At 48.9% G+C, this 12,769-nt stretch overlaps 3 protein-coding genes and 1 long non-coding RNA gene across 5 annotated transcripts in view; 1 reads left to right on the forward strand and 3 right to left on the reverse strand.

The window, feature by feature from the left end:
* The window catches only part of LOC133265390 (uncharacterized), a 396,645-nt gene that overhangs the window by 307,238 nt on the left and 76,638 nt on the right, over positions 1–12,769 (reverse strand). The window lies entirely within an intron of this gene.
* The window catches only part of LOC133265377 (uncharacterized), a 192,805-nt gene that overhangs the window by 148,840 nt on the left and 31,196 nt on the right, over positions 1–12,769 (reverse strand). The gene's annotated exons all lie outside the window — the stretch shown is intronic.
* On the forward strand, positions 1,848–4,999 carry GLOD5 (glyoxalase domain containing 5). Of its 2 annotated transcripts, XM_061445514.1 has the most exons (4): positions 1,848–2,085; positions 3,191–3,341; positions 3,555–3,710; positions 3,887–4,999. In XM_061445514.1, exons 2-4 carry the CDS (start codon positions 3,201–3,203, stop codon positions 4,037–4,039), a joined length of 450 nt encoding a protein of 149 aa, XP_061301498.1. In that variant the 5' UTR covers positions 1,848–2,085; positions 3,191–3,200; the 3' UTR covers positions 4,040–4,999. The 2 variants fall into 2 exon arrangements, with proteins under 2 accessions (XP_061301498.1, XP_061301497.1); XM_061445513.1 differs by lacking the exon at positions 1,848–2,085 and having other exon boundaries at positions 3,177–3,341.
* LOC133265629 (cis-aconitate decarboxylase-like) lies at positions 7,223–12,508 on the reverse strand. The gene is given in 8 exon segments (XM_061446376.1): positions 7,223–8,175; positions 8,861–9,066; positions 9,313–9,405; positions 9,579–9,766; positions 10,773–10,842; positions 10,844–10,947; positions 11,855–11,909; positions 12,488–12,508. Coding segments are annotated over 8 exon segments (1,656 nt in total). The 3' UTR covers positions 7,223–7,256.

A 12,769-nucleotide genomic window follows, 5' to 3' on the forward strand; every position in this document is an offset into this window, starting at 1 on the left:
GCTTTGATTTCACAGCAAACCTGTAATAAAACAGGTTTACAACACACCAAGACACCCATATGCATGTAGTGTTACTATATCCAGCTATCAGAACACACACCATTGCTCCATCAGCTCTTCATCAGAGACAGATGGAAGTTCAGAGTTATGAATATAAGAAGGTTTATTGTTTTTAGTTAAGAAAGGGTTTATTTGCATATAAACTTTAGCAAATGCTTCAGTTCTAGAGATCCAAAGTGGTCTCTCAGGGAGCTGCCCCTTCTTACCTCATTTTCTGCTGATGCATCTATGGCAACATCACAGTTTAGAATCATAGAATAGTCAGGGTTGGAAAGGACCTTAAGATCATCCAGTTCCAACCCCCCTGCCATGGGCAGGGACACCTCACACTAAACCAAGGCACCCAAGGCTCTGTCCAACCTGGTCTTGAACACCGCCAGGGATGGAGCATTCACAACTTCCCTGGGCAACCCATTCCAGTGCCTCACCACCCTCACAGTAAAGAACTTCTTCCTTATATCCAAACTTCCCCTGTTTAAGTTTTAACCCATCACCCCTTGTCCTATCACTACAGCCCCTAATGAAGGGCCCCTCCCCAGCATCCTTATAGGTCCCCTTCAGATACTGGAAGGCTGCTATGAGGTCTCCACGCATCCTTCTCTTCTCCAGGCTGAACAGCCCCAACTTTCTCAGCTTGCTAATGTATTTTTCTTCTTTAAAACACAGCTTCTTACCTTGTGATGACAGCCATGGGGCTAATGCTGCCCATTGTAACCTTCTCTCTAAAACCCCCAAAGATCCTAAACTCTGGTTCAGTGCAAAATACCAAACAGGTCCATAATGGTGACACCAGGTTAAGGACCAGAATATCAGCCTACAAACTGATGTCCAGACCTTCAGGGCCATTGGCCAGGTAGAGGCACATCTAGGCCTAGACTAGAGAGCAACACCCCTACCGCAAATCTCAGGCAAGGAGTGAAAGCCCCCAGGAAGGGCTTAAATATGCTCCAGGACCCATGGATGTGGGTTGGAGCCTCCAGGTGAGGCTGGTCGGGGCTATTAGGGCCAGTTAGTGCCCGCAAAGCCCTGTTAGATGTGAATTGTCCTGTTACACCTGTGGGAAGAACTTTGGGAGTGTTAGCAAAGAAAAGGTATTAGTGTTTTTCCCAAGAAAATGAGTTTTGGGAGGCCCACCTTCTGCCAGCCCCAGTGTGTGGCTGTTGAACCCCTTGATCTGGAGTGGGCAGGGCAGAAGGAATCACCTCCTGCATGTCTTGCAATGAACTACTCGCTCCTCCAAAGCCGACTGTGCAGACAGCTTGAGGGCTTCCAAAACTCCATTTGATTTTTGACAGATTTGGGGTTTGTAGAGGAAGGAAAATAAAATCTGTAACTCAGGCACAGGTCAGGGAGCCCCTTTGGACGTGTCTGCTTGCAGGGGTCCGAAAAGGTGCCCAAAGCTGTGCGCATCACCCTGAGGCTGCTTTTCTATTGCTCATTGCTGCATACTGGATGTTAGCTCAGTACCTACAACCTGTACGTCTTTTACTAGTAGGAGCCTGTTCCCAGGGACAGCAAGGGCCTCACAGGGGGATAAAACCTCAGCATGATGCAAGGAAATAATCTTGGGGGCAAAGAGGCGGAAAGGCACAGGGGGAGGTGGGAAGGTGGGAAAGCAGGAAGCCCACTGCAGCTGCTTGCCACAGCTCCTCTTGTCTAGGAATATCTTTGCTTCTTAGCAGTAAGTTACCCCAGACTGAGCACCAAGATCAACCTAATATAGCACATTATATAGCACATTAACACATTTTTCCCATGCAGAGGGGAAGATACGTGGCTGAAATATCCAGGCTTTTCTTCCGGGATATTTTAAGCAATTCTATGTAGTTGAACTTCCAGGTCCTTTGGGTCAAAGTACACCTCTGTGGTATGACAAAGTCACAGCTCCTGTTTAATCTCTGGGTTTTCCCCCTCATTCTCCTGTGACGTGTCAGCTCACAGAGCTCAGCTCCAGGCAGCAGGAAGAGGATGGTCCTAAGGGAGCCATCTGGCACCGGCTTGCCCAGAGACCGTCCTCTCTCGCAGGTACCTGGCCTGGTTTTGCAGTCCAGTTTCCTTGTTGCTCTTTGCTGGAGGGCTCGCATGGGAGAGGAGGGTTGTCCTGGCAAGGTTTGCTGGGCAGGAGCAGGGAGATGCAGGCTGTGACATGAGGGCCCCCCAACTTGGGAGCACCCAGGAGGGCTTCCTGGGTGGAACAGACTTTGCAGAGCCCAGGCTGGCAGAGGTGAGGGTGTTCAATGCCAAACGCCGTCTGCAGCAAGGAGGAGCAGGGATTTTCATTGTCTCCATTAACATCTCCCTCCACAACAGTCCAGTGCAGCCCAGTGCAGTCACTGGGCACAGTCCGGGCAGTGCTGCAGTCCCAGCTTGGGATGGGGGAAACCAGGGCTCCAAACCAGCCTCTCTTCATAGAATCCCAGCCTGGTTTGGGTTGAAGGGACCTTAAAGCTCACCCAGTTCCAATCTCCTGCCATGGGCAGGGACACCTTTCACTAGAGCAGGTTGCTTTATGGTGACCTTGCTCCTGTGGCAGTGGGGCATTGAGATCTCTCCTTGCCAGACATTTCCCAGGGACTGCAGAAGGGCAATGACCAGGGATCATCAGAGGCTCATCAGAGCAGGATCATCAGGGGTTTGTCCCCTCAGCCATTTGCCCCCTGGGCTCAGTCCCACAGTGCAGTTACATTGGTGACAAGTTCCCATTCTCTTGACGCTGGTAAAGGCCACATCCCTTACCCTATGGTCCATGTTTTCCATCTACATTATATAGGGACCAGAAGAGATTCTGTCTCTTCCTGGAGGTTGGGAGAACCCAAGAGAGGGTTGGAGGGAAGAATCACACACATGGTCCATCCTTGGTGCACAAAGGGGTTTCTGCATTGAGAGATCAGCATCTCTGTAACATCAGCGAGGTCCTCTGAATCTGGCCAAAGCCAGGGGCTCTGGCATGCTCAGGTCCCACCAGAGTAAAGCAGAGGTCTGGGGCCCTTCCAAGGGGGAGGATTTATTGCCACCTTGTACTTGTGCCACCAACAGCCCAAAAGCAAATCTGTTCACAGGTCAGTTCAGAGCTGCCTGGACCATTTCCCTGTTCCCACAAACTTTCATGGTTTTTCATGCTGGTTCCCAGCCCTGAGATAATGTCCTGGAAGGAGGAGCGCATGAGTTCACCCTCATGTTTCATCCAGTGCTTGGACCACCTTGTGTTGACTGTGAAGAGCATTGAGGACACTGCGGCCTTTTACTCCAAAGTCCTGGGCATGGAGGTGGTGACTTTCCAGGTAACATGGGGCACAGGCTTGGCTTGGGTCTAGGGGAGCTGCAGTTCTGGGCCAGTGGCTGGGCTTTGTGGATCTCTGACAGGGATGGATGTTCAGAGTTAGCAGGACTACAGCCAGGTCCCCAGCACTTTTAGGACTACACAGGTGAGTGGATGCTGAAGGCTTCCAGCTCAGGAAGTCTCACTGCACATTGATTCCTTTCTCTGGGGACAGGGAACTCGCAAAGCTTTACGTTTCGGCAACCAGAAGTTTAACCTTCACGAGGCTGGGAAGGAGTTTGAACCAAAGGCTCGATGCCCCATCCCTGGCTCTGCAGATCTCTGCCTTATCACAGAGGTACCCCTGGACCAGCTGCAGGATCATCTGAAGGTGAAAAAGGCAAAGAGTATCCACAGCGGGACCTTGGGAGACATGAAACTAGAGCTTCTCAAGTGACACTTTGAGGGTCTCTGTGTTGGGGAATGTCAGAATTGTCAGCCCATGTTTTCAAGGCTGGGGGAAGAGTGACCTTAAGCATTAAACCCCTGTTCTTTGTCTCTTCCCAGGCCTGTGGCGTGGTTATTGAAGAAGGTCCCGTGGCCAGAACTGGTGCCATGGGTCCAATAACATCCATCTACTTCCGAGACCCTGATGAGAACCTGATCGAGGTTTCCCGGTACTGCCCAGATGTGACTGCAACCCATGGAGGAGAACCCTGACCACAGCCTGTTTTGTGCCTGCATCCCAGCAGTCTGCAGGATGCAGAGGCCAGGCTTTTGGTGGCCAGTTTACAGGCTCAAGCTTTTATTTTGCAAACCTAGGACAAGGCTCAAGTTAATTATTTAAAAAGCAGCCCCTCAATCATTTCAAAAGCATAAAACAATAAGGAAGGACTTGGGGGTATCAAGGAGAGCAGTTCCCCAGCTGGCCACACTGAGGTAGCAATGTTACCATCACTGCTGGAAAGCTGGGAGGCCTCTTCTGACCTCTACAGCCAAAATCGTCTCTGAAATTGAAATAATCTCTGAACGGTGTTATTTTGTTGGGGTTTTTTTTTCTGCTGGCATTTCACGGGAAACCCAAATTCCTCCATGCAAAAATACAAGTCCCTAAGAACTGCAGAGCTGCGGATGGTCACAGATGGGGCCGAGGGTTCTCCCAGCTCCAGCTGAGCCACTGTGGGAGCCAAGGACAAGAGCTGCCCTGGGAGGGAGCCGCAGACACCTCACAGCCTTATCCTGAGAACGGGGACCGGGGAGGTCCCCCGGAGGGACCCCCGCACACTGGAGCCCGCGCGGTCCTAGAGCCCGCGCCCCGAGCGGGGGCTGCTCTCCAGGGTGCTGAGCGCGGCGGCGGACGGCTCCGCCCGGGTGCCTCCTGCCCATGGGTAGGTCCTGAGCAAGAGTGGGACCTGCCTACGGGACCCCACGGATGGGTCCTGCCCACGGGAAAGGGCTGATGGTGGCATCCTGCTCCCATTAGCCCTTCTACAGCTTTCCCCCACTCTCCACTGGCCCGGGGTTCTCCCCAGCCAAGTGCTTGTGCCAGCAGAGCCCTATTAATTTCTGGTGTGGGACTGTAGTTATTGATTGATTGCCAACACAGATCCTGCCTGTCTCTGCACTGAGAGTGTCCTTTCAGTCACTGAGCTTGCTACCATAAATATGTTTGTGGAGAAATGTGTCCTTTTCTTAATTTTAAGTGTAATTTTTCTTGGAACAGCAGTAGAAAGAAGGAAAATGGCTCTTTTCTTATTCAGCCTGAGAGAAGTTGGGGATTTTGGTAGCACCATATTAATCACTGAACACCCTCAGCATCACACAAGCTGGTCTGTAATTTTCATAGGTCATTTGTTTCCTTGGCTGTTCCAAGGTCTTGCTTCCCTTGTCAGGGCTTTGGGCCTCTGAATTGTTAAGAATATGAAGCATTTGTTGTGTTAAAGTGAAAACAACAAGTGAGACACTTTCCTGGACTGGGATACTGGAGGTGTTTTCAGGTTTCTTGGCTTTTAGAGGAAACATCATGAAAGAACCTTGCCTATGTCTTTGGGTCCTCTGGAAAAGCCTCTTACTGCTTCAACTGATAAGAGGCCTGATGAAAGGGGAGTCGGGCCCTACCAGCTTTCCTGTGCCTTCCCTTCCTAATTTTACACAGTATCTGCTGAAAGGTGTCAGGATTACACCTGATGGGACAGCCAAGGCATGAGTGAGGTTTCTGGAACATGGGGACAAAATGCAGCCTGAAACTCAGATGAAAAGCTGGTAAAAGGTGTGACTCCAACCAAGGGAAACCAGAAGCTTGGCATGGAAGCCTGACAAATATTTGAAATCAGTTGCTTAGTGAGGAAACAGTGTGTAACTTCTCTTTGATGAGAGGCCATGTTTAACCACAGCCAGGCTTTGCTGCCTATGAGCTATTGTCTTCCTCAGGAAAAACAGCCTGAAGGGCTCAATGTAAATATATGAGTCTGGAGAAATCCCTGGGCACAGGCCAGCCTTCTAGCTATCTGCTGGGTCCCCCACCTATTGGAAAAGCCTCTGTACTGAATATGTTCAGATTAAAACAGAAAACCTGATGGTCCACATAAAGTAGCATTAAATCTTCACACAGAAAATGAGTTTACTTCAGTTTTTTATTCAGAAAGATTCAGTGGGAATATGCAAGACAGTATGAGAGAGGGGAGTTACAGGTGGGCAAACAGTTCTGCTCTGACTGGGAAGTTCTCTGCAAAGACCACTACTGGCAAGCTGAAAAGGAACCAGCCCACACGCCTTCTTGCTTGCCTAGTCCCATCTCTCTGTGCCTTGCAGAAGGCACCTTCACTTCTGCAATGGATTCTGTACCTATGTCATGCTTGGAGGCCACTCCTTTGGATCAGCAGTCGCAGTATCTGTTTCATGTACAGGGGATTATTGCACAGTTCTCCATCTCACTGCTCACAAAGGACACAGGGTCAGAAGCCTTTCAGTGAACGGCTGCACAGGAGCACAAGTGCTGATCTCATCCCAGCTGGAAAGATGAGTTAAGGACTGAGTCTCATTGAGCTTTCCCTCCTCTGAGGGGGGAGAAACAGGAATTTCCCAATGTGAGTCATGGTGTGTATGTGCCCAGGTCACCATCCAGAGGGGCCCATCTCTGCAGAGACTATAAAGACCACCTCTGGTGAGACAGCTCTGAGTAGGGCAAAGCTGGGAGGGATACTGTGGCAGACAGAGAACTGGCAGGGATCACCTTGCAGGAGGCATAGGATCAGGCGTAGGAGTGGTTTAGGGCTCCTAACCTTCAAACTGCCTTCCTTTCAGAAAAGAAATACAGGTTTTAAAGTTCTTTGAACCATCCCTTTTACACAGAGAAGTGAAAAACACTTCCCCAGTACTGCAGAAATGGGAGGCTTTTACTGGAAAAGGAAATAATCCATCTCTGCCTGAGGGTTTTGCAGGCAGGGCTGTTTACAGTAACTGATAGGTTTTTCAGCTGGCCATCATGACTAACTAACCATGATCACAAAAGTGCCCAGAAGAGCGCTAAGAAAAGCACACAGCTTGCAGCTGAGCCTCCTCTCCTTCCCAGACTCAGCAGTCAGGCATCCTGCACAGAAAAAACTTGGAGTGCAGCTTGAAAAAAGATCTAGACACAGTTCCTTCTGGGGAGCCGGCTTCCAGGTGATACCCCAGGATTCTCACAGATTTCCATGGGAGTTTCATTATTTGTGATGGCCTTGCAGCTAACTATGTGTTGGGATTCAATCTGTGTCCCGATCAGTGACACAGGCACACCTCCTGCCTCGTGGGCTCCTTTGGTCTTAAAGCGTCTACTTTGACTTCAAGGGGTGGGAATTTTCCTGTCATTGGAAAAACAAAAGTAAAGCACCAATGAAGAGAGGAATCAGAGTTTCTCTGGGAAAAGTCCCGTATCTAAACCCTGCTTGCTGTTCCCTCACAGGCTGCAGGCCAGCTGGGAGCTGTCTGACAGGTTCTCCAGGTTGTCTACCGTAGTGATGATGGTTTCTATTTTTTCTTCTGGAAGCACATGGGAGGCATTGGAGCGAAACTTCTTCAGGAGCGATTCTTTGCTCAGAGGCTTCCTCCAGTGCCCATAGAAAGTGTCACATTTGCCTGTGAGGACGTCCCCGCTGTGCAGGAGCAGTGCCACCTCTCCGTACATCTTGTCAAAGTTGGCCACATTATCTTCAGGGTGCTCCACCACCACTTTGTCCAGCAGCTCCCTCAGCTCCTGCCGCTGGATGCTGCTCTCTGCAAAGGAGCTCAGACCCACTTCCCCATCCAACAGGGCATTACAGGCATTGAATTGGAAGGAGTGTCTAGCCTGGTGTTCAGAGCTGGGGAAAGGCCGATTGATGTACTTTGACACTGGGATCTTCAGCACAATGGTGCGGATCAAAGAGGGAGAGAAGGACCCTGCGTAGTTGATGAAGAGGTTCCGAGCAGACAAGGCAGCATCCACCACCCAGTGCATCCCCAGGTGGGCTGGGAATCTCTTGAAAGCAATATCCTGCTTCTCCAAGAGGAACTCATGGTGGTCACTTGGCGTGGAGAGTGGTTTGGGTTGATAGACACTGTAGAAAGCACTGAATCCAGAGCAACCAGGGATCTCATCCAGAATCAAGGGGTTGGCCTCCATCCCTCGAGCAGCCAGCAGCGCTGCTTCAAAGCCCAGGCGGGTGGCATTTCCAATGTGCAATGGCTTGGCTTGGGTGGCAGCATTGGCCATGGGTGCCCCTGCAAGCGATGCAGCAATGCCCAAAGCATGTGCGCACTGGGCCATGCTGAGGGACAGCAGTTTCGCTGTGGCTGCAGCACTGCCCATGGTACCGACCACCGAGGGAGGGTGGAACCTGCAGATATGGGGGGAAATTGCAGATATGAGCATCCTGCCTGCTTGGCACAGGGAATACCCAAGAACTTCATCCACCGGACCTGCCTGGGACTGGGGTGAACTGCCAGCTACCCTCATAGCTCTGATGCAGGTGTGATTTACCTAACTCAAAACGTAGCCATCTACAATCTGTCTTCTTGAAACTTCATTGGAGACAACAGAGTGAGCTCAGCACCTCCAGAAAGCCATTTGTAGTTTTCCCTAAAGGTAGGTGGCATGGTTTGTGTCCATACAGCTAAACTTTCTTCCCCCATCCTCATCCACCATGCTCAAGGGTAACAGCTCCTGGTCATGCCATCCCTTGGAACACACCAGGGTACTGCCTGGGACTGTGACCACAATTAAGCTGTCTGAATGGCTGTGGACACTACCTGTCCTGTGATCTTGTCCTGGCTAGTTTAGGTGATAACGCTGTAGACTCAGTGCTAGTCCTGTTGATGGTTAGTTTTGAGGGAAGATCACTGGAGGTCACCAAATGAATATGTGGTGACTCATCAGCTTGGGGAGAACTGGCATTTGGCTCTCAGTAGGTCCTTACCCTGATCCTGAGTTCAGCCAGACTTAAACTGACATACTGAAACCCTGAGTAGCACTGTTAACACTGACCAGCCCTCTTCCTATTTGGCGAAGGAAAGGAGGTTTACCTTTTAGGAATGTTGTGAGCCTCAGTGGAGAAATGCATGAGCCTTCCTTGCACTTCCAGGCCCACATTAAATGCCAGCAGGAAATCCATGCCATTGGGTTTGGTGCTTGGAGGTAGCATCTGGGAAGCTGCCAGAAGAGCTGGCAGCACAGCCCCTGATGGATGAGTAGCAGGGTGCCAGGTATCGTCAAAGTCCATGGAGTGAGTCTGCCAGAGAAAAAGGAGATAAGGACATGCTGGTGTGGGGGGGGCTGGAAACTGAGGAAGCTATAGGTCCTTGCTGATGAAGCTGCATCTGTAACAGCATCCACTCAGTAGTTCCCATAGAATTATAGAATGGTTTATGAGGGACCTTAATGTTCATCCAGTTCCAACCCCCTGCTTCCTGTAATCATAACTAGTGCCTCTGAAGGTCCCACAGAGCAGCTCTGCTCCTGGAAGAGCCCGCCTTACCGCAACTCCGTTGGTGAACGCAGCCAGCGTGGGGGAGAGCTTTACCCCTGGCTTGCCATAGACAGAGCTCACAGCAACTGAAGAGTACAGCTCCTGTGAAAGGGAGGGAGATTCAGGTGAGGACCTTGCGTGAAGCAGTGACTGTGATGCCAGAACACTCCTTTACTGCAAGGCAAAAGTCCTGTGTCAGCCATGAAAGCAGGATTTGGATGTGGTGGTGGTGTGAGGACCACATTAACTACACGGGAATATGGGACCATTCCTACCCGGCAGTACTGCAGAGCGATGTCAAACACATGTGTTGTGCTACCCACGAGGCCAACCCCGATGCTGTCGAGGATCATCCTCTTGCTTCTGTGACGGACAGTCTTGGACAAGTGCTCGGGTCGAACTGCATGGATGAAGGAGGCAAAGCTGCTGGTCACTGTCTCCTCCGGAGCACTCCTGGCCACCACTGCAGCACCAAGAGAGAGGAGAGGGGATAAAGACGTGTGGGCCATGGGCTGATGGTCAAGACAAATTATGTCCCTTTATCTGGAGAACAGGCAGAGCAGAAGCCCTGCTACATTACCAGTGTAGGACTACACCCAAAGCCTGGATTTATCCAGAAGTTGGGTCTTACAAGTCACTGAGGTTTCTTGACTCAACCACAAAGCCCTCAAGCCCTATGTACTCAAAAGATTGCTAGTGCTTAAAACAAATCTTTTTGTGTTCTTTCATAGTTGAGCTCAGCTAATCAGAGTATCTATCCAGCCTATGCTTCAGATGGGGATTAAACAGACGATCTCCTGAGGTTTGTATTTGAAGGAGAGCTTTCCCTGTCTCTGAGAACATCTTTGCTGGCAGACAAAAAGCAACATATCAAGCTTCCCAAGGCAAAGCTAGTGCTTGTATTTGTGACCTCAAAGGCAGAGCTGGGCAGACAGAACAAACTCCTGGCACTTTTGGGCTTGGAAGTCACCATTTCCAAATCTTTGGTGGCATTAAAATTCAGTGGAAAATACCCAGTTTGGGACAAAATGGTTTTGATGAATTTATAATTCATAGAATGATCATTCTTATACCCATTATAATTTATAAGATAATTTTGAGAGTGTACAAGAGCAGAAGAATTATAAAATTCAATATAGCTAACATATGCATGATTGCAAATCCGCATATAGGTATGTACGATGGGGGAATACACACGCATGCACACAGATCAAAGCTGGCATTAATGTCCGAATGAAACTAATGACATGAAAAAGTCAGGATGAGTGAAGCAACCAAGTAAAAACGCTTTGCTTCAACCTCTTACAGGAAACCTCATGAGAATCAGCAGATGATGACACTTTATTTTTCAACCAGAAAACATCCCAATTAAAAAAAAATGACCATTCCCTAATTTCAGTAGCTTGCATTCATCCTTAAATGTCATGCCTACTGACTCACAGTTTGCTTGCAAGTGTATTTGGACTCACCTAGAGCCTCAGAGCCTAAAATCCATTTGTAAACACAGCTGAGAATGTCATCATGGCTGTGACTCACGGGGATAACATTCCCCCCTTGCAGCAGCTCCATGAAATACATCGCTATAGGAATCTGTAGCACTCAGCACTTTGGAAAAGCTTCTGCTGACAAAAATCTGTGTCCTCTCTGTGTACCCGGAGCATCCTCAGTGTCCCACAAACCTCCGCCCTCAAGGAGAAGGAACAAACTGGACTGGAGAGGCTGGAGGAAAATCTGCTTGAATCACACCACAGCCATAAAATCTGGATTGCTTCCTTCCTGTCATCAAAGGCTCTTTGTCACTTCAGTAGGCAGAGATATTTTTTAACCCTCCATTAAAAGCATTTCATGACTCCAGTGTTTCTGTCTGGGTACGGTAATGGTGCTACAGAACTTCCTTAAAACCCAAAATATCCCATCCAAGACCAAATAGATCTATGTGGATTATTATTAATACTCTTCTCTCGAGTGTTGGTTAAGCAGAATTCATTGCATTTTTTATATTAATAACACATTTTAAAATCACTTAATAGACAAACTTATGAGAGACCAAGTGGCTACACAGCAAAGTCCTGCTTAATTTGCCTGAAGCAAGAAGCTGTATCTGTGCAGAAGCTCCTCTGCTGTGAGACACAGGGAATGACCCCTGCATCGCTTCAAGCAGTGCTAATAGCCAGATCAGATGTAATAAAGAAGTGGTGACAGACAGAGGAGTTAAGGATCTGAGCAAGCCGATGACAGCTCCAACTTAAAGATCTTACATTTATGGCCAAAGAGTAAGAATTTGGAAAGTCTGGTTCTAAATCAGTTAAAGTTTCTGGTTTAGCACAGGATTAACAATCAGCATTTTTATCATTTGTTACTTTTCTCCTTGTTCTTTAGCAACCACAGGCAATAATCACACCAAGAGCCCCCAAACACGTTTATCTTCCGAGGATTTGAGCGGTTTATCTCAGCGCGAGCAGCCCAGAACCTGTTTCTAAAGCAGTAACATGGTTATTTGTATACTCTTTAAAAAAGGACAGGGAATGCTGTTCTGCAGAGAGGTACACACCGTGAGCAGCAGTTTTGTGAACTTGCTGGGAGCTTGCCAAGAACTTCTGGGATATCTAAAGACAGAAAGAGCATTTGTCACCAAAGCCGCTTGAACTCCTTCAAAGCCACTTTACTCTGGTTGTGCCTCTAACATGGCACTGTGAGACACTCACAGATCAAACAGGCGGATAAAACTGGCTACATATTTAAAGGAGAAAAACATTTTCCAAGGCTCAGTCCAGCAGGGATGCCAAGACTAGCCAGGGAAATAAAGCAGTACAGTAGAAGGGACAGCACAGCCTTTGCAGACCTACCATGGAATAATCCCGTTCCAGCTGCGAGCAGCACCAGCTCAGGGTGAACACAAGGAGTAAAACACCACACAACACGTCCCAACAACAACAACCCCCCTGCCATGGCGCTATATAAACCCATGTGGGATGCGTAAAAAGGAACAGGCATGAAAGGAACAGGTTAGTAAATAAAGTGTCTGCGAAAACCTTCTGATTTTGTTAGTACTGGGGCAGGCTCCCACTTCATGTCACGGTGATTTCGGCCAGTTGAGGAACTGCCCAGAAAATGACATTGCCTCTTTAAAGTGAAGAAGGAAAGATCAGAGACGGATAGGGTTTGTACATCAAATAGCAGTTACCTGTAAGGTTAAGTAGACCATGCTGGTGGCTGTTACCACTGCCTAGTGCCCAGCTCTGCGCTATTCGAGGGATGGGAGAGGTGTCTGTCTGCAAGGTGCTTTGGTGTCAGGGTTTATATATGCTTCTGAAAGGCAATTTGCTTTTTTGTTTTTTTGCAAATGAATTTCAAGTGGGATGACATCAGCCTCTGGGGACGGAGAGGGTGGGGGGAATAGATGAGGAGGGGTGGTTTTTCTCTGACGAACACAAGGGAAACCCCCCCTGGTTTCAGGAAATAAAAA

This window comes from Pezoporus flaviventris, unplaced genomic scaffold (assembly GCF_033815535.1).
Source record: "Pezoporus flaviventris isolate CSIRO_AGI_PZ_B2104156 unplaced genomic scaffold, CSIRO_AGI_Pfla_v1 ptg000005l, whole genome shotgun sequence".
NCBI classification, from domain to species: Eukaryota; Metazoa; Chordata; class Aves; order Psittaciformes; family Psittacidae; genus Pezoporus; species Pezoporus flaviventris.

Bases quoted from the DNA above. Each gene is read 5' to 3' on its own strand.
- GLOD5 (XM_061445513.1), top strand. From the start codon at position 3,177: ATGCTGGTTCCCAGCCCTGAGATAATGTCCTGGAAGGAGGAGCGCATG. The intron at 3,342-3,554 runs GTAACATGGGGC...CTCTGGGGACAG, and splicing joins TGGAGGTGGTGACTTTCCAG to GGAACTCGCAAAGCTTTACG. The intron at 3,711-3,886 runs GTGAAAAAGGCA...GTCTCTTCCCAG, and splicing joins AGCTGCAGGATCATCTGAAG to GCCTGTGGCGTGGTTATTGA.